The following is a 21,241-nucleotide window of genomic DNA, read 5'->3' as shown; positions in this document are numbered from 1 at the left end:
CCCCCCTCTCTACTCGTCCTGTTTACCATTATCATTGAAAGTGAAAGTAAAAGAAAAACCCAAATTTTGGTTTGTCTCCAAAAAGTAATAGAGGGGAAATCTTCCAATGGGGACACTAGTTCTGGTGACCTAGGATTCCCCAAGGAATTCCCTAATTTGCAGGGATTTCCTCTCCTTTCCTGTTTGGCTATGGGACATGAAACAAAGGGAAATCTCCGCAATGGTACACAGATGGTGAAAAATAATCTGACAAGGGCTATAACCCTCCCTTACTCTATCCAAAATAAAAAAAAAATGTTTTGCCTATAGTTCTACTTTAATTTAGAGAATACAGTAGGGTAAAAAACAGCCTTTCGATTCACTTAAAGACATATGCAGTACTGCAGTACATTAAATGCCAGGTCTGGGAACATTTTAAATAATCCCTTTGCAGTGGAGCTGCCTGTTTTTGTCTAGAAGAGAGGAGAAGAGTTTTAAATACCTGATCCTCCACTCCCCCTGCAGATGGTGCTCTCCCATGCTCCGGTGGTAGACTGTCCCTCAGCATAATCACATCCAAAGCAAGGCTATGGAGCCTGTTTTGGTCTTGATGATGTCAGGACCCTAGACCACTGGAGCATGGAGGAGACGAAGCTGCGAGGAACAATCTAGCTGCAGGGAGGAGTGGAGGTGCAGGTAAGTACATTTCTGGGTTTTAATTGGTCCCTAAGCCAAAATGAGCAGTTCAGGCACGGCCCCATTGCAAAGGAACATTTTTTAGTTGCCTAGTTTGGGCATTAATTGTTGGCCACTTGGATGTTTGACTGCAACACTTGTAAGGTTATATTAATACCTGTGTATTTTAGTTGTCGTGTGTGTGTCATACATATACTACCGTTCATACAGATAGAATTGTGCTGCAAAACAATGTAAAAAACAGGATTTCTTTTAAACTCCCCCCCCCCCCCAGAACGCTTAAATGCATAAGTGGGACTGCACTCTAAACTAGTTTAATATCTACATAACTCCAATCTGCAAGGTGCCTTGAGCTGAGAAAATTGTAATCTGCATTCTATTGCACACACTCCAAGTTCTGAGACTGGTCACTGACAGCTGCTGGTCTCAGCGTGGTCAGTCAGTATGGTCCTTTCTCATATGTGTAGCACTGCCCTCTAGAGGACTGCTGAGTATTGCAATTTCTGTATGCTCCTGGGTTACCCTTAGCAACTGATAGCAGAAAATTAGCATCAAAAGTCATTGGCTCAGTCAATAATCAATCCAGGGGATGTTGGTTTTTGTGTTTTATTTGGAGCTGGGATAGGAGAAGGGATGAGTGGCATACTCCAACTATGAACTATGCACAATCTTGAGGACAACTAACTGTAGTGTGCGGCAAGGCCGCTGCTTCACCTTGCCACTGAAGTGAAGATAGCAAATATGTTCCCGCTTGAATCACTCTTCAGGGTTCTAACTTGGCACCCCCTTTTTCACTTGATGAGTGCGCTGACACCTGTCCACTGACTCTCCACTGGAGTGGTCCCCTTCCTGGGCAGACCCCTGACAAGCTTCCCGGTACTCACGGACACTGTTTTTCCCAAGGTTGCTGTGCCGCCAACTCCACTAGTTAGTTCTCCTGGACCTCCTGGCTGAGCTCCACACTCCTGGTCCACAAGGCCGACCGCCTGTGACCACCATCCACTGCAGCAGAAGGAGAGACAACTGTCACCCTCCTTCTGGGACCTGGCTTCCCGCCCAAAGACTCCCTGTCCCATGTGCCCTTGGCTTTTATAAGATATCCCAGGATGCACTACTGTTTGTGCCAACCAACTGGGATAGTTACAAAAGCCTGTGTGTCACGGGCTGGGTTTCCTCCACTGTCCAACAGACTCCCCTATTGGCTACATTGGGGACACTTCCTCAGGCCAGATGAATCACACATGGACACATGCAACAGGCCTAACTAACAATCAGACTTCCCTGATAAGCAGACACTAAGCTTTTACCTACCTAGCACCTACCTAGGAGGGTGCTACATATGGTAACCATGCCAGCCAGTCATGGGGATCGAATGATGTTTATTTAGAAACACACCTGCCAGCTATAGCTGTGACGGTGCCTCTCTCTTGGTGCACAAAAAAACTATTTAGGTAGGCAAATAAAAGTGGTTGTAAAGCCTCATGTTTTTTCAATCTAATGCATTCTATGCATTAAGGTGGAAAACTGTCATGTACCTGCTTCAAGGCCAAGGTGCTGAGAGGGCTCCCCTTCCCGCTAAGTACAGTACACCCCTGAAAGTGGTACAGGAGGTGTAGCACCCAAAGAAGAATAGGTTACCAACGGGGTACTGAAGAGCTGGGCCAGTGATCACCTGGTGAATGCTGGAGGTGGTAGGATACACAGCAAGGCAAATGTGTTTCAGGGAACTCCAGATGTACTTGGCAATCAGTGCATACCAAAAACAGAAGTAGAAGCCAGGCCGGGGGTCAAACATGGATGATCGGTCAGGAGGCAGAGGCAGGTAGCATAAACAGGAACTTGGCTGAGGTCATACATGGGAAGGCAAGCAGGTAAGAAGTAGAAATTTGAATATTCAGCATTTCTAAATAGCCACAAGAGGTATAATTTCATTTTGTGTGCAAAAAATGAATTAGCAAAACTAAAGTTTAAAAAAAAAAAACAATTTTAAAAGTAGTGGTGATCTCATTACAGTGATGTACATAACCTATGCAAAGAGCGGAGCTGTGGGAGGGACCCAGCAGGCCCACCTACTACACAGGAGGAGGTGGGTGGAGATAAGACCAGTCACCCTGGACCAGTGGAAAGAACACCAGTGCATGGCATTTATTACAGGAAACTCCTGCACAAACACAATGGGGTGGATTTACTAAAGGCAAAAGACAGTTGCACTAATTTTCCCCAAAGCTTAGTAAATGTGGTAAAGCTCTGTTGATTTCCATCGTCCGATCGTGAAAGCAAAGATGTTTTTTTTTTTTAATTTCTTTATTTTGTTTGCACCTGATTGGGTATTCTTTACAAAGTGAAGCTTTAGCACTTTACATTTCCCAAGGAAAATGAGTGCAACTGCACTTGCAAAGTGGACAGTCTATGTGCATTTAGTAAATCAATCTCAATGTTTTACACTGGTCTACTGAACAGATCAGGTAGAAATACACAAAGCAAGGCACACCAAGATTCAAGTAAGAATATACATGGTATTTAGACAATATTTACTTATCCTGGAGTTCAGATTTAAGTTTACTGCTGGATACTGACACTACTAAACATGGTCTGGGCATCTAGGTTTTAAACAATTTACGATCGTTAAAGGGTTACCACACAAGTCCCTAGGGCTGAGAAAATGAAGAAAAAGGTTATGTTGCTGATTTTCACATTTGAGAAAAGGTGAGATCCAATCAGCACACACCAGTACATACCAATCTGCTTATTCAACTTTGCCCGTTGAGGCAGAACAGAGACATAAAATGTTATCACTTTGTCTTAAAGTCATGGATTCAGGGTTTAAAGTGTTTTTTACTCCAACATTTCATATCCCTGATATGTGGCTGCTGTAACCTGTACTTGTATGAAGAAGTCTCCTGTTCTCTTTGTATTGCTTCCTGTGAAATCCCTGATGTTCCTGCCAGTCCCCTTAGTTTCCTATTAAAAACTGACCACACTAAACAGGAAAGCAAGCGTGATCAGTTCTCTTGCTATGCTTGGAACTCAGTGTGCTCTCCTCCAATAATCATACTTGTCCTGACACACCCCTACTGCACAGCCATTCACTGGGAAGCTTAGTGTGCTGCTGCTTCTCCTCCCTTAAGCTCTTGTGATCACCTGTAAAAAAGGGAAACAAGTTATTTATAATGTTTTTAAAATCTATACAATAATGCTTTGCTTTCGTTTTTTTAATTTTAAATGGATGAATGGGTTGTTTTACAAAGTGATCATTTACAATCAGTTTAACTCTCAGGGGCAGGACTTGTAAAGAAACAGTATGCTGAGAGCGCTCAGTCATATTAAATGGACCTGCAAATAACTAAAAATAAAACCGAATCCAACACTGTTTAAATCAGCTGCTGAAGAGTGGGACTTTTGCTCCCCGTGGGGAAGCATTGGTCTCATTGCAGAGCTCAAACATGCCCTCTGTTGCGTCAGACCTCAACCATGCTAATACTCTCTGTTCATTGGAGAGCTCTGGCGCGGATTCAACATGAGTTGTGCTGGACCTCTGCAGAGAGATCACTGCTTTTCCATAGAGTGCAAGGGTCACTCTGTGCAGCATGCTTGCAGGTGACAGGCCTTTCTATTCAGGCTATACCTTGTCATACAACAAGACAAGGGGGTTGATTAACTAAAACTGAAGAGTGCAAAATCTGGTGCAGCTGCGCATAGAAACCAATCAGCTTCTAGGTATTTTTTTTTTGTCAAAGCCTAATTGAACTAGTTGAAGTTAGAAACTGATTGGCTACCATGCACTGCCACACCAGATTTTGTGTTGTGTTTTAATGCATTTAGCTGTTTTACAATGAGAGTTCAGCTGGGCTTAGGGATTGCACCAAAAGTAGTGAACATACTACTTTTAAAAAATGCACTGCTACTGATCCAGTACAGGCAAACACACTGAGTTTGCGATCAGCATTTGGGGTGTCATAGGAATTTATTGACACCAGCAGTGGATTTCACAGGAAGGAAGAAAGGAAAGATCCTTGGTGCCGCATATCCACAGTCCTATGGTGCCAGAGAGACAAGCTTAGCCTGGACTTCCACCAGGTTACGTCCTCAACGCGTTTCACTCCACCCCCCCAGAGCTTAGTCATGGGTATCGCACACCCAGTGCGTTTTTTAGTGCGGTGTGGGAAACGAAAATGGAACGCAAATTCTCCGAACCATTTTCTGGTGTGAACAAACTCTTAAACAGAAAGGTTCCTGTGCAGACAACAGTATTTACAGGGTGACTTCATGTGTGGGCCAGCATCCCAGGAGTCAAGGCTGTTCCTGGATGATGTCTGAATAAAGATGGCACTGCCTTTGTGGGAGAAAGGAAGGCAAAGGAACCTGTTGGGGGGAGCATTATGATCTCTTTAAGAGGTAATCAATACTTACTTCACATGCATGCACTTAACATCAAATTATATCTACGGCTAGATCTGCTTCAAAGAGTCCTTGCAAAATGGTCTGCTGTGTTTTAGACTAAATCACTGTAATTCAAATAGCTGTGCAGATATTACTATAAATGAATCTGCAGCAAGTTACCCTAATGAATGTAGATATCTGAACAGTAGCTATTTTTGCAGACAAAATTGCACTGTGAGAGCATTGGCTGCTTCTTTGTGGCACATTGCTTGCATAGACAATTTATTTTATATTTTTCTGTCAGGGAACGGCACGGTTGTATGGTAATAGAAGAAGTAACAGCTGCGCAGAACAGGGCGTTTGATGAGAAAAATAACTAGGGTGATAAGCAAAGGTTTCTGAAGAGCCTGTAAAGACATTCCCGCTAATTTAAAGCATTAATGAGAACTTCTTCACTGTCATGCTGTGCTCTCCAGTTGCTCTATTGTACTCGTACAGTTTGTGGTAATAATAACTAACTATTAAACACACCACTAATGTGCCCATTTTGTTTCAGGAGTCTTCCTAAAGCTTTTATGTTAAAAAGAATTTGATCAATATTAGTGATTCCAGAGACATTCCAGATCCTAGCCATTAATGGATGTTTTCATCCTAGTGAAGGGTCTCCAGCTGTGTGCAATGTGCTATATAACAACACAGAAACCTGCTACTTTTTCTTCTTGTTGCTTGCAAAACATGCCTTGATTAAAAGGAATATTTTGGTGAATAGAAAGCCTGAAAAATAGATTTTAAATTGTATGCAAACAAGGAAAGCAATTTGTCTACTATGGGCATTGAGATAAGAATTATAGGGGGAATCGGAAGTGTAGATTCTACTTTTGTTGATAGGAACAGAGAAGTGTAAAGCTGGCTAGACACTAGTAAAACTTAGTTTGAAATGTTTTATTTTAATGTAGCACTGCCCCTTAGGGAGCTGCTGAGATTGGATTCCCCTGGGTTACCCATAGCAACAAAAAGTGAAAAGCAAAAATATTGCGCTAACCATAAAAAAGCTGCTACACCAAACAACTGACAAGAAAATTGTGAATAGCAAAATGTGGAAAAAAGTGCAGCGCTAATAAATACTAGCAATATAAACGTGTATATATATATAAACCAAGAAAGGTAAATACAAATAAATTGCAAAATGAATAAAAGTGAACATCAAATCAACAGTCCCATATGTGAAGTGAAAAAAACAGTCCACAACGGTGATAATTGAAGTGCTCACTGGATCCCAACACCAACAAGATATAGAGATATAATGTGCTCACCAGAACGATAGGACTCAAAATGCCATATAGCATATGAGTCAAATCAGCTTGTTGTACAATGGATGGATAATCCGAAGGGATGACTAAGGTCACTGATGTTGAGGTGAAGAGGTAATAGCAGATATGAACCGTCACACCAGAGAGGCTCTCACTCCGCCAGATGGCCAGAAAGGAACCAAAAAACAAGGGAGCACAAAATAGTGTAACACTGCTAAAATTTTAATTAAATAAAAATACCAAATTGCACTTACAAACATCTCGTGGTAAAGAGCGTATACAGATGCAAAGGTAGGCTGTCAGCAGCGTGGCCTTGACGCGTTTCAGCATAAATGCTTTTTTCATCTTTTCATCTGACGGAGTGAGAGCCTCTCTGGTGTGACGGTTCATATCTGCTATCACCTCTTCACCTCAACATCAGTGACCTTAGTCATCCCTTCGGATTATCCATCCATTGTACAAACAAGCTGATTTGACTCATATGCTATATGGCATTTTGAGTCCTATCGTTCTGGTGAGCACATTATATCTCTATATCTTGTTGGTGTTGGGATCCAGTGAGCACTTCAATTATCACCGTTGTGGACTGTTTTTTTCACTTCACATATGGGACTGTTGATTTGATGTTCACTTTTATTCATTTTGCAATTTATTTATATTTACCTTTCTTGGTTTATATATATACACGTTTATATTGCTAGTATTTATTAGCGCTGCACTTTTTTCCACATTTTACCCATAGCAACAGTTTGTAAAACGTAGCACTTTATCGCTTGGCTCAGACAATGCACAGTCCAGGGGATTTGTTTTTTTGTGTTTTATTTTAGAACTTGGATGGGAGAAGGGATGAGTGGGATACTACAAATTGAACTATGCAAAATTTCTGAGGACAGCTGGCTGTAATGTGTGCAGCAAGGCCTCTGCTTCACTTTGCCACTGAAGTGAAGTAGAAGATAATAATTCCTCTTCAGGGTCCTAACTTGGCACCCCCATTCTCACTTCCCGTGCATGCTAGCCCCTTGTCCACTGACTCTTTACTGGAGTGGTCCCCTTACTCGGCAGACCCCTGGCAAGCTTCCCAGTACTCACGGACGCTGTTTTTCCCTGGGTTACTCTGCCTTCAGCTCCACTTGTCAGTATCTTGGGCCTCCTGGCTCAGCATCACACACTTGGTCCACTAGGCCAACTGCCTGTGACCACCTTTCTTGCTGACAGGAGAAGAGACAGATGTCACCCTCCTCCTGGGACCTGGCTTCAAAAGAAACCCTGTCACATGTGCCTGTGGCTTTTATAACATATCCCAGGATGCACTACTGTTCTGCCAACCCACTGGGATAGCCATAAGAGCTTGTGTGTCACTGGCTGGGTTTCCTCCACTGTCCAACAGGTCCCCCTATTGGATACAGTGGGGACACTCCCTCAGACCAGATGAATCACACATGGACACATGTAACAGGCAGAACTACCGATCAGGCTCCCATGATAAGATGGAGCAAACTATACTTTACCTAGCACCTACCTAGGAGGGTACTACATTAGAAAAGTTGGTTTGATATTCTAATCATTAGAGGGGTTCGTTCTTGACTGCAGTGATAAGAAAAGGAGCTTTGTAAGGAGCAGGATGGAAATTGTTTCTCAAACACATTTCTAACAGTGTATGTGATTTTCGTTCAGTAAAGTCCATTTGTTGCTAAATTGAATGTTAAAAGCAAACTAATATTTAAAGTGCTTTTAAAAGACACCTTTGAAGTCTTTAGATGTACTGAGAATTTTCATACTAATGAGCGTATGAACGTTCATTCAACAATCTACTAGTGTATGGCTAGTTTACGGCTTTTGTGAGATGATGCACACAACATTTGTACATTTAAAGGGTTGAATGAAAAGAAAAAAATAGCCCCATGTCTACTAATAATTCTTACAATATACAGTATATTTATTTGTCTAAATGGCCACCTGATAACTATACATTTTGCCAACAGCAAACAAGGTTTGCAAAGCCATCATGGTAAACAGCTATACTATACTTCTGAACCATTCCTTAGAATTCCTAAATTCTTTGTTGGGTGCATAGTGATGTCCACAAAAGTTTTCTTTCAATTTTATTAAGTTTTAGGGCTGGGCTGTATGATGAAGGTAGTAGGCTGGTGAGTTTCTACCTCACTATTGCATGTATCGCACACAAACCTTCCACAATCCATGTCAATATTGTGAACCATACACTCTTGCAAAATCTCTTGCTGATTGATCTGCTGGTCAGTCCTGCTGATTAGTTAATTAAAGGCTAAGTCTACATTTTTCAAAAAAATAAATGCACATATATTTGCCAAAAAGGGTGTATTTATTTTGCAAATACGGCTGGAAAAAAAATCGCAACCATGATCAGAGGATTGCAGGTGCAATTCTGGGCTCCTCTAGACTATTCCTCCTGTTCTTTTACCATACCAATGTACAGGCTTTCTGCTGAAAAGCTGAAGGAAGTGTCAATGGTCACTGAGTGTGCTGATCAAAGTACGTGTATTCAATTGAGAACTACAAAGCTGTCCGCTGCAGTGCAAGATGAGACTTGTAGTTTATTCATTCACAGATCTCTATTTATGAATGGCTGTGCAGTTGGAGACCCGTATAGCTGTGCCAAATTCAAATCTGGCAACTTCTGTGGGGGAGAACAACCACTGTAGGCTGTCAGAGAGTTTGGGGGTGGGGGAGATCTGCTTGGCACCATGTTACACCCTAAATATGGAAGTTACCTGTAACATGGTCTTAAAGGTGGAGTTAGCCTTTAATACATTTTTTGTGAAGCTCACCATATCCTGAGACTACAGGAAAATGGCACCTGGCTGCACTCAGGATCAGCAAACTATAACGTTAAGATAGTAAAAGATGAGGAAAACTTGCTTCAGCTCGGTTCTCCACCTATAGAGGAACCCCAAATGCATTTCACACATGTGGGGCTAATTCATACCTGCATTGGGGGGGTCCTTTATGAGTAGAACCCGCTTAATTTCTTGGCTGGACGTCTAGCATCTTCTTTGATATTTAATAACTCTTTAATAACTCTTCCCAAGTGCCAGTCAGCTGCTTGCATTAGGGTTAAGGTCTTTTGGAAAGAGTACTAAGTCAGGGTGCTGTGATGTTTTCAGGAAGCTATGTGCTTTTAGCTCAGGCTTTTACAAGGCACAGAATTCAAGGGCTTTATGTATTCTGGCTTCCACATTAATGTAATAGTTTTTATTGCCTGTACTTGCCCTTAATCTTGGAGCCTCTTACACACTTCCTCTAAAGAGCATCTTCCACAGACCTCCCTCAGAAAGAGTTTTCTCTTCTCCAACTGATCTATTTATCAACAGAAGAGAGATATTATACACTTTCATTTTAAGTGGTTATTCTCTGCATTAAGGTAAAAAAAAAAAAAAAAACACAACCATTTCCTGCACCCCCAGCCAATTCATAAGCACTTATCTAACTCCTCTCACCATTCCAGCACTGTCCCAGCTGCAGCACTGCTCTTCTCTCTTACTGGTCCCACAGGAGATACCGAGAGGAGCAGAAGTCATAGGTTCCTGCTGCTGTCAGTCAAACTCCTGTGAGGATGGAGAGGAGGCATGGCTCACTGGCGCTGTGTATGTCAATGGATGCACACAACCAGCTTGGGAGTGTGCCTGCATAAATGCCTCATAAGCACCCAGCTTGATGAGGGTGCACTCAGAAAAAGAAGGCACAGACAGCACCAACAGGGGACTGTCAAGGAGAAGGTAAGGAACTGCACTCGAGACCCAGCAAGGAATAAGGAGATTTTGGTATTGTTGTAGATTTTTTCCTCTTTTTCTGTTCCAGTGGCAACTGAAAAAACTTAGATTTCCTATCAGCTTCTGTCCCAATGATAACAGTGACCAGGATAAACAGAGAGAGTGAATCTACCCAGTCAGGGCAGGAACAAGGGGTAGGCAGGAGGGGTGGCTACCCTGGGTGCAATGGTTTATTGTAGGGATGAAGGTGCCCTGACCGTAACCCCAAGGGAAAGGGGGGTGGCACAGTATGGCATCTTTGCCCTGGGCCCTGGATGACCTTGTCCCGGGACTATTCCTATTAGAGACACAAATACAGCAATACAAACTTAACAAAGGGTTTCAACCCTTCCCCACTGTACCAGAAAAAAAAGTAGCTGACTTTTATCTCCTGCACATGGTAATAATCTGGCATTTCTCACAGGTTACCCCCTTCAAGCTCTCTAAGTGAGAGAGTAGAACAGAGTGAAACGGTTGTGCATCATCTTATTACTATGATCCTTTACTTTGCAGGCAAAGCTGGATTTAAAAAATTCTTAGGGAATTGGGGGGGGGGGCAACTTTGCTCCTGTAAATTGCTCCTAAGCTACTTCAAACCTCAGAAAACTCTGTAGTGAGGAAAAGTCTCCAAAAAACAATAAGGTGTGACCACCCTTCTCCTGCGCTTGGTATCCAAACCCCTCGACCACACTCCTCACGGGACTCACAACTGGCTTCTCAGATGGCTAGGGTCTTGCTGCCCATATCGGACTGGGGTAGTCCACCGGTACTAAAAGCAAAAAAAACCCCAAAAAGGGCGCACCGACCTAGCGCATTATCCTCAATAAAAGGCTTTATTAATGTAACATTAAAAAATGGCTACTCACAGACGTAGATAAAAGTATATCATATCAAGCTAGATTGTTCTAATGTCCGGGTTTAGTCCATGTAATCGCCCATAACCGATGAGATGGCGGCTGACGCGTTTCGAGGCCTAGCCTCTTCCTCAGAGCCACTGAGGAAAAGTCTATATGATCCTGAAAACAGGCCTTGACACAGAATAAAAAGAAAAACTGTTCATCAATGACCTCTTTAATGTACTCCCCAACACAGTAAACTACACTTGTGAACAGTTCCCTGAACCATCAATTCCCTGTTTGAAAACTCGTAATTGGCCAGGAGGTTTCTGCTACACTCAGATATATTTACCAATTAGTGGCAGTCCATATAACTTTCCTGTAATATTCAGATACATTTGGCATTTAAACTTCTTTCTCTGCTTGCATTCGGCTTAGTATCTAAGAGATGTAAGGTCCCATGAGATCTCTTAAATAACTTGGGTCAGATTGTGTAGCTTTCCAAAGGTGAGAAGGCTGAATTGAAATGATCCCCCTTCCCATTTTGCAGGCAAACAACGTACCCTGAGAAAAATCCTTGTAAAATGGTAATGGTGTGATTGATTGCATAGCAGCCTGGCAGCAGCATCCTCTACCACCTGCAATCAATATAAACTCTTTCTAGGAAAAGCTTTGGCACAGAGCATGAAAATAGTCTAGACATGAGGATACAAATTCACAAATTAATTCTGCGATATTCTCACCCAGACTCAAGTGTTTGATCTTTGCAATACGCTTGCTAGAGAAGAAACTAAATTTGATGGTTGTTGATATAGGGTCTTTCAAACACCGATATCAATACAAAGTTAAATATGTTACCATATACAGTATATACAATGCAAGAAATTAGTAACTGGGCACCAGATTAAAACATTAACTCAAAAAAGCTACTTAAGCCATGGAGGCTACCTACTCTAGTCTTTGCATAGTGACAATAAGAATTAATGATATCATAATTAGAGAAAATTATCAGCTATTCTGAATTCTACTCTTGCTTATTTTCATTGATGATCTTTTTTTTTTTTTAACTTATTTATTATTTAAAAAAACAAGAAAAATGTATAGAAGTACAAGAAAATAAATGTCATATTAAGGTATAGAGGTTTGGGGGAGCTCCCAAAACCTAACAACGTGCTCTCCACGCCGCCTTAAAGGCCATCTTAGGAGAAATAGATGTATCTAAACCCTTGCGTGTTGCAAAATGTAATCCAGGTTGCCCAGGTTGCAACATGTTTATCCCAGTTATCATGTTCCACTGCCACCGCTAGTAAATATTCCAGATCCATGAGTGAATCCATTTCCAGTACTCATAAAAGCCAAAGTAGGCACCACTGAAGATTTCCAATGTCTAGGGATTATTACTGTAACTGCTGTCAAAAAAATGGTTAAGTATGTCACATTTTTGCGTTTCTAATTGAAATTGGCAATATAGACAATAGGATAATCTGAGGTGTATTAGAGATGAAGGTCCCTGCCACTTTACAATAGAGTTGTAGAACAGAGGCCCAAAACCTCTTAAATACGGGGCACTCGGCCCATATATGAAGCATAGTACCCTCTTGGCTCCCACACTGCCAACACAAATTAGATGAGGAGGGGTATTGACAATGTAAAGTATCTGGGCACCTGTACCATCATGGATGAGTACAGAATAGACAGAATAGAATAAATTCAGGAAATTACTTGCCTTGGTGTGAATCACTGAGATAATAGAGTGAAGGATTCAATATTCTATTGCTGTCTGTTACTTTTACTGTCTGTACCTCTATTTTGTCTCTCCTATCTTCCTGTAGAAATCTCCAGCTGGGTTCCAAACAGCATTCAGATAAGGTTTTAACCCTTACTCTATTTAAAAAAATAGCTTTATTGTTCCTTGCTCCTGTTAGGTCCAAATCACTGCAACAGGTACCCAGACAGCAAGTTAACAGTTGCAATTCCAAACTGTGTAAAAGTTTACATAGCTGCAGCTGCTGCCACTTCTGTGCTACAGAGTAGGATCCAATTGTTTTGACAGCCGGCATTTGCCAGCAGTAGCGGCAGCTGTGGGGAGAGGAACAGGACATATAGCATACAGCCAAGGTATTTGATTTAAGTTTTTAGGGTATACACCATGCATCTTAAGTCTTCAAGTGGTTAACCTCCTTTCAAATAAACTGGTCCCAGAATACGTGTGTATGTTTACAATAACAAAAAATATAATGTGACAGGTACTGATATTGTTTAGAACTGAAGAACGTGTGCATGCCATATAATTAAATGATAATAATACCTTTCCACTTCATTCTAGGTAGCAATTGACTTCACAGCATCTAATGGAGACCCACGGAACAGCTGCTCTCTGCACTACATCCATCCCTACCAGCCCAATGAGTATCTAAAAGCACTTGTGGCTGTTGGGGAAATTTGCCAAGACTATGACAGGTAACATACTGTTTATGGCATCTCATTTCTAAGGGGATGCTATTATATGTCTTTCTGTAATTGTTTACCAGGTTCTGAGGACTGGCTTGTCGATTACCTTGTAATTATTTTCAAGAGTCTTGAGGCAACAAGATGTTTATCCACATTGGTACTTGCACAGTTAGTCCCCTTAGATTTAACTGAGCTTTGTACATAAAACGTAATACAGCCTGCATACTTAATCCTCTACCCCCGTACAATTACTATGCATTGATGTTGTGCAATTAATAATTGAGAACAGTCTCGGGATGCAGGGGGTCTCTCTTGAGAGTAGCAGTTTTAATGTTTTTGGATAATATTAACATTGATGTGTTTTTTTTTTTTCATTATTTTTAAGAGGGCTATTAAAATATAAAATATGGGCAAAACATTTACAGGATTCAGTAAAAAAACTGAGTTCATTTCTGATCTCTTCCCATGATTATGCTAAATAACTGTTGGTGCTTCTGATAATGAAATGTACTTATTATATTTGTGGTTAGTTGCAGTTGTATCTACTAAAACCAACCTTCCGTGAAAACTGTATGCCAAAATTGTCAGTAAAGCTAGTGTTATAGGCAGCTAAAGTTATATTCTAACATATGCGTACCAAATTTTTCCTTAAAACTCAGGTTGTTAGTATGATGTAGAACCAAAGGACTATTTTTGAGGTAAAAGAATGGAGGACTTTAGATGTACTCAAGTGGAAGACTTAAACTCAAACTACAATGTCACAAATCCATTCTTTTATTTATTCACTTCATAAAATAGTAAATACACCGAAACGGTTACCGCCCCCCTTCCGCGTCATCATCATGTTCATGCGGCCGGCCCGCCCTCCTGTGACGCTTCCGCTGCCTCATTGGTTGATAATCTCCCGGCTGTTACTGCTGCTGCGAGCCAGTCACAGTGTCTCCAGGCAAACCGCGGCCGGCCCTCCCCGCTGCCTGATTGGGTCATCTCTTCAGCTGCTGCTGGCCAATGACAGCACGTGCATACCGCGGACCCGGAAGGACGCTAATACAGCGAAATGTAAATACAGTATGTGGCAATATAATTATCATAAAATAATTAAAATAATTAAGCATCCGCTCCCCGCTCCTCCACAGTAATTTAATTCCATTACTTTTCCAAACCTAGTGTGTTTCCTAATTTTCCATGACCTTTCCAGGCCTGGAAAGTGTCATCTAAAAATTCCAAAACTTTTCCAGGATTTCCAGGACCCTGTCTTCTTTTTCGCTCCGAGCACAGCTGAGGGAGATGCCGAGATCGCCACTGATGTCAGCTGGGAGGAGAACTCCAGCGGGTCACATGAGCACCCAGCGGCACTGTAAATAAGGCATTTTCTACAATAATGTTACATAAAGACACACACTAGGCATTGTACACTGCCGAGCCCAAAAAAAGTCGCCAACTGGAATTAACTAAGCAACTAACTAAACTAAGCATGCAGTAACTGTCCTATTGGATAGTTACTGCATGTGCCCAAAGAATGAGGTCAGCTGACTACCTGAACATACAGAATGACCAGGATATTCCATCAATGGATTTTTTCTTCCCTGATGGCACGGGCATATTCCAAGAGGACAATGTCAGGATTCATCGGGCTCAAATTGTGAAAGAGTGGTTCAGGGAGCATGAGACATAGTTTTCACACATGAATTGGCCACCACAGAGTCCAGAACTTAACCCCATTGAGAATCTTTGGGATGTGCTGGAGAAAGCTTTGCACAGTGGTCCGACTCTCTCATCATCAATACAAGATCTTGGTGAAAAATTATTGCAACACTGGATGGAAATAAATCTTATGACATTGCAGAAGCTTATCGAAACAATGCCACAGAGAATGCATGCCGTAATCAAAGCCAATGAAAATTTAGCGTGTGTGACCTTTTTTTTTTGTGGCGACTTTTTTTTTTTGGCCAGTCAGTGTATAATCCTTTTACAGCGTGGATTACATGATTTTACAAGGACTTTAACTAGGGCTTCATTTTCGGGGGAGGACTTATATTGCAGCCATCCTAGAAAATCGAGATGGGTCTTATTTTTGGGGCTGGTCTTATTTTTGGGGAAACACAGTAGCAGACACCCTCAACCCGTAAATGTTCCCTGCTGATGCCATCTCCACTGCTGCTAGTTCTAGATTCTCAGGTATCCTTTTTGGCTATTGTATGTGCACAGGAGTTACATTATCCCGGAACCTGGCCTATAGCATTTTACAGATGCTGGTAATGAGACGAGAATGTTTAATGCATGGCACATGCATGTCTCTTCCTAAAATCATGTGTAGACAAGGAACATGATGATAGGAATAGGAAGCAGAGTGAATAACCACTTAAGCCCCGGAAGATTTTACCCCCTTCCTGACCAGGGCCTATTTTGCGATTCAGCACTGCGTGACTTTAACAGACAATGCGCGGTCGTGCGACGCTGTACCTAAACAAATTTGACGTCCTTTTTTTCCCACAAACAGAGCTTTCTTTTGGTGGTATTTGATCACCTGTGCGATTTTTTGATCATGCGCTATAAACAAAAAAAGAGCGTAAATTTTGCAAAAATAACAATATTTTTCACATTTTCTTTATATGAAATTCCCCCCCCCAAAAAAATGTAAAAATCAAAATTTTTTAACATTTTCGGCCAATTTGTTTTATGCTACATATGTTTGGTAAAAAAAATTGCAAAAAGCGTATTTTGATTGGTTTGCGCTAAAGTTATCGCGTTTACTAACAAAGGGAAAGATTTTTGTCATTTTTGTTGTTTTTTTTAACGCATAATGGCGGCGATTTGTGATTTTTTTGCGGTACTGCGACATTGTGGCGGACAGATCGGACCCTTGACTGACATTTTTGACACTTTTGGGGTTACCAGTGACATTTCTACAGTAATCAGTGCTATACATATGCACTGTTACTGTAAAATGACACTGGCAGTGAAGGGGTTAACTTTTTTTGAGAGGGAGGGGTTATGTGTGTCCCTAGGGGCATGATTCTAACTGTGATTGGCTGTGGCTTGAGGTGTAGGAACAGTGATCAACGGTCCTACATGGTAGAACCGTATGATCACTATTCCTACACAGGGGAGAATGACAGGCGGCTTTGTTTACATTAGCCGCCTGCCTTTCTCCCTCTGCACTGGATGATCGCGAGTGACCGGCGGATATCGGGTCCGCTGGTCACACGCGCAGGGGGGTCCATGACCGCGCGGGAGCGGGAGCGGGAGCGCGCCTCCGGCCGCGCACGCTCGCTCCCTAGACCCTCACAGGCTAGCGATGTAGTACTAGGTCGCTTTGCCTGTGAGGGGCTGACCGCCGCAGTAAATAGGGTAATAGGAGAAACAGAGCCGCTCAGGTGTATCAGTCCGACCTGGTGCTGGTAAGACCCGCCATCCGGATAAAGTGCAAAAGAAGTAGTGGAACCGCACTCAGGTAGATGAAAACAATTGGAATACTTTTATTCTTCAAATCAAATGTGGACAGACAGTGCAGGGAACAGGTAATCCAGGTTAACGCGTTTCATGGCGCACACAGCCGCTTACTCATAACCGGGTTATGAGTAAGCGGCTGTGTGCGCCGTGAAACGCGTTAACCTGGATTACCTGTTCCCTGCACTGTCTGTCCACATTTGATTTGAAGAATAAAAGTATTCCAATTGTTTTCATCTACCTGAGTGCGGTTCCACTACTTCTTTTGCGCCGCAGTAAATAGTCGTGCGGTGGTCGGCAAGCAGTTAAGAGATGAGCTCATCAGTCTGCTGCTTCTCCACTATGTTCAATCACTAGCTGAGGGCAGGGACAAGACCTAGATGTATTGCTAAACTACAAAAAAAGAAAAGTCTGGTCTCTAGGCTGGCTGTGGTTTCTGTCAGATGTTATCCTAGGACTGAATAGACAGAAATATAAATCCTTTGGCAGGGAAAATAGCTTTTATTAATCTACTTAATTCTGTATATTTTGTTTTATTGCATGGAGTTCAGCTTTAAATTATGACTGTCCTAACATTTGTTGCTTCAATGAGTGGACGAGACAAAAGGATGGAGAAAATACATGAATGTTTGCTTCACTGTCTCTACTATTGTAATTGCATATGTGCTGTATGTGCTATTGTTATGCACTCGGTTTGTAACTTTTTTCCTAGTAAGGAAGAAAAAAGGCCAGCTGTGTTATGGGCCATAAATAATAATTTCAAACCGAGAACATCTTTCATTTAATTTCATAATTTACAACTCTCTCCTATAAACCTTGGCCATCTGCCAGAGGATCATATTAAGCAGCTAGGACATGTATTGATTAAGCAGAAATGCTTCCTTTGGCTTCCAGGAGCAGCAAGGTCATCCTAGAAATTCTCAGTTTCAGTCGTATTTTGTTCATACACTGTCACAAATAAAAATCCTTCATCCTGAGTTCCAAGCATCTGTCAGTGACCGAAACGAAAGGAACTGGTTCCCCACAGGACATCCATACGCAGAGCAAAAGCTGTGAGAAGCATACATTAAATTAGCTGAAGTAGCAATAGTAGATATTATAATGGCTTCACAAGAGCACATAGCAAAGCGGACTGACAGCATTTTAACCGTAGGGAAAATCATTCTGTGTTGTTCAGGTACAAAACGCCAAAAGACATCACACCTGTTTAGCTACTCACTGCTGAAAATATGATTTGACATTGTATGAAAGATCTCGATTTTATCAGGTATCATTGTGTGCAGAATATTAATTAAAACTGCCTGATAAAACCAACCTTTCTCAACCTCTTAAACATGGAGGAACCCTTTAAATGACTTTCCAGTCTCTGGAAACGCCTGTTAAAAATTATTATTTCTACAGCTCAGGGTACATTAGTGTGATGGTCCCTGGGAAGAATGCTCCTTACATTTTTGGTCACTGGGAAGAACCCCCCTTAACCACTTAAGCCCCGGAAGATTTTACCCCCTTCCTGACCAGGGCCTATTTTGCGATTCGGCACTACGTGACTTTAACGGACAATTGCGCGGTCATGAGCTGTACCCAAATGAAATTGATGTCCTTTTTTTTACCACAAACAGAGCTTTCTTTTGGTGGTATTTGATCACCTGTGCGATTTTTTGATCATGCACTATAAACAAAAAAAGAGCGACAATTTTGCAAAAATAACAATATTTTTCACATTTTTTTATATGAAATTCCCCCAAAAAAATTTAAAAATCTAAATTTTTTAACATTTTAGGCCAATTTGTTTTCTGCTACATATGTTTGGTAAAAAAATTGCAAAAAGCGTATTTTGATTGGTTTGCGCAAAAGTTATTGCGTTTACTAACTAAGGGAAGGATTTTTGTTGTTTTTTTTAACGAGTAATGGCGGCGATCTGCGATTTTTTTTGCGGGACTGCGACATTGCGGCGGACAGATCGGACCCTTGACTGACATTTTTGACACTTTTGGGGTTACCAGTGACATTACTAGAGTAATCAGTGCTATACATATGCACTGTTACTGTAAAAAGTTACATAAATAATTGCTCATGTTGTATATGTCCCCACGGTGCCACATCCCAAAAAGTGACTACAAAACCAAAAAGGAATTCCCTTAGGGGTAACAACCCAGGGGTCGTGTGGTCTTAAGTTCGACTGTCAGATGTGAAGTATTTTACAGCTTGCCTCCATGCTTTTATCTTTTTTGTATGAATTAATAAAGAATTGATCTTTTTATATATAATTGGTTGTTTCTCATATCATTTTGGTGCCTAAAAAGTCCCACCCCTAGGGGAATTCCTTTTTGGTTTTGTTACTGTAAAAATGACACTGGCAGGGAAGGGGTTAACTTTATTTCAGAGGGAGGGGTTAAGTGTGTCCATAGGGGCGTGATTCTTACTGTGATTGGATGTGGCTGTGTGTGTAACAGCACAGATCTACGGTCCTACATAGCAGGACTGTATGATCTGTGCTGTTACACAGGGGAGAATGACAGGCGGCTTTGTTTACATTAGCCGCCTGCCTTTCTCCCGGTGTAACCGATGATTGCAAGTGACCGGCGGACATCGGGTCCGCCGGTCACTCGCGCGGGGGGGTCTGTGAGCGAGCGGTAGGGGGAGCGCGCCTCCAGCGGCGCGCGCTCGCTCCCTAGACCCTCACAGACTAGCGACGTAGACCTATGTCGCTTTGCCTGTGAGGGGCTGACTGCCGACGTAAATCGTCATTAGGCAGTCGGCAAGTGGTTAAAGATGGCTCAATAGATCAATAGTGTCAGTGGAAACTTCTCTAAGAGGCAGAAGTGGTTCATTGGAACCCTTATCAACCCAAATAACATTTTTATCATTTTATCATTATCAAATTGAGCTTTCTTTTGGTGATATTTGTTCACCACTGGGGCTTTTATTTTTTGCGCTACAAATAAAAAAATACCACATTTTTTTTAAGAATGCGTTTTTTCTGTTATACATAGTTACATATTAGTTGAGGTTGAATAAAGACAACAGTCCATCCAGTTCAACCTGTGCAGGTGTGCGTGTGTGTCAGTTATGTGATCATTTCCCATAACCCTGAATGTTGTGATCTGTGAGATGCACGTCCAAGAGTCTTTTGTTATACAATTTTGTTATACAATTTTGCAATTTATCTTCATAAATGTTGACCAAAATTTATACTGCTAGATTTTTTTGGTAAAAATAACCCAAATCAGGGTATATTATTTGGTCTGTGTGAAACTTATAGAGTCTACAAAGTTATGGTGCCTGTCATTGAAAATTGATCACACCTGATGTACAGATGGCCTCTCTCATTTCTTGAGGCCCTAACATGTCAAGACAGTACAAATACCCCCCAAATAACCCTTTTTTGGAAAGTAGACAGAGTTTTTGGGATTTTTTCCCACAATTCTTTGGAAAATTAACAAATTATTATGTTCATAAAAATGTCATATTAACAAGCTGTTTCTCACACACGGCATTGCCTTTCTTGCAACTACACCCCAAAACACAATCTGCTACTCCTCCTGAGTATGGCGATACCACACGTGTGAGACTTTTTCACAGCCTGGCCACATAGATGAGCGCAACATCCAAATAGCACCTTCAGCCATAATCCACTTTAAGACCAGGCCTTCTTCTGACCCTTTTTGTTTACAAGTAAATATCTGTATTTTTGCTAAAAAAAATTACTTAGAACCCCAAAACATTATATATTTTTGTAGCAAGGGCCCTGAAGAAAACAATTGTACGTTTTTCATATTTTTATGTCAAACGGTATTTGCGTAGCAGTTTCTTTTTAACGCAATTTTACACACCGATGCATAACTACATTTTAATAAATTTCAATGTGCACAGAGACAATATAATACCCACAGTTTTGGTAAAATATAAAATATGGCTTTGAGCTGGGTAAATAGATACCAAACATATCACACTTTAAAATTGCGCACGCTAGTGGAATGGCGCCAAACTTCGGTATTTAAAAATCTCCATAGGCGACGCTTTATAAGCCTTTATTGGTTACCAGTTTAGAGTTACACAGATGGTCTGGTGCTAGAATTATTGCTCTTACTCTGACGTTTGTGGCAATACCTCACATGTGTGGTGTTATTGCTGTTTATGTATGCAATTGGGACCAAAGTGTGCGTTCGCCTTTACACGCGAGCATGGGGGCACTCTAAATGTTTTATTTATATATTGGTGGGACACTGGTACACTGGCAGATGTTGATCAGCCACCGGCGGGCACTGACAAATGTTGAAGTCGGAATGGTACAATATTGCAGATGTTTTGTGCACTGGTACAGGTGTGATGGGACACTGACATGTTTTGT

The 21,241-nt window shown here is 41.5% G+C and overlaps 1 protein-coding gene across 1 annotated transcript in view; it reads left to right on the top strand.

Moving 5' to 3' along the window:
• The window catches only part of CPNE4 (copine 4), a 609,887-nt gene that overhangs the window by 547,386 nt on the left and 41,260 nt on the right, over window positions 1-21,241 (top strand). Inside the window, exon 11 of the mRNA XM_082258376.1 lies at window positions 13,316-13,449. Coding sequence (XP_082114502.1) covers window positions 13,316-13,449 — 134 coding nt within the window. The remainder of the gene's footprint in view (window positions 1-13,315; window positions 13,450-21,241) is intronic.

Source organism: Pelophylax lessonae (genome assembly GCF_965119305.1).
Source record: "Pelophylax lessonae genome assembly, chromosome: 5".
In the NCBI taxonomy this organism is placed as follows: Eukaryota; Metazoa; Chordata; class Amphibia; order Anura; family Ranidae; genus Pelophylax; species Pelophylax lessonae.
Note: the sequence above shows the minus strand (reverse complement) of the source record. Positions and strands in the feature narration are given on the sequence as shown.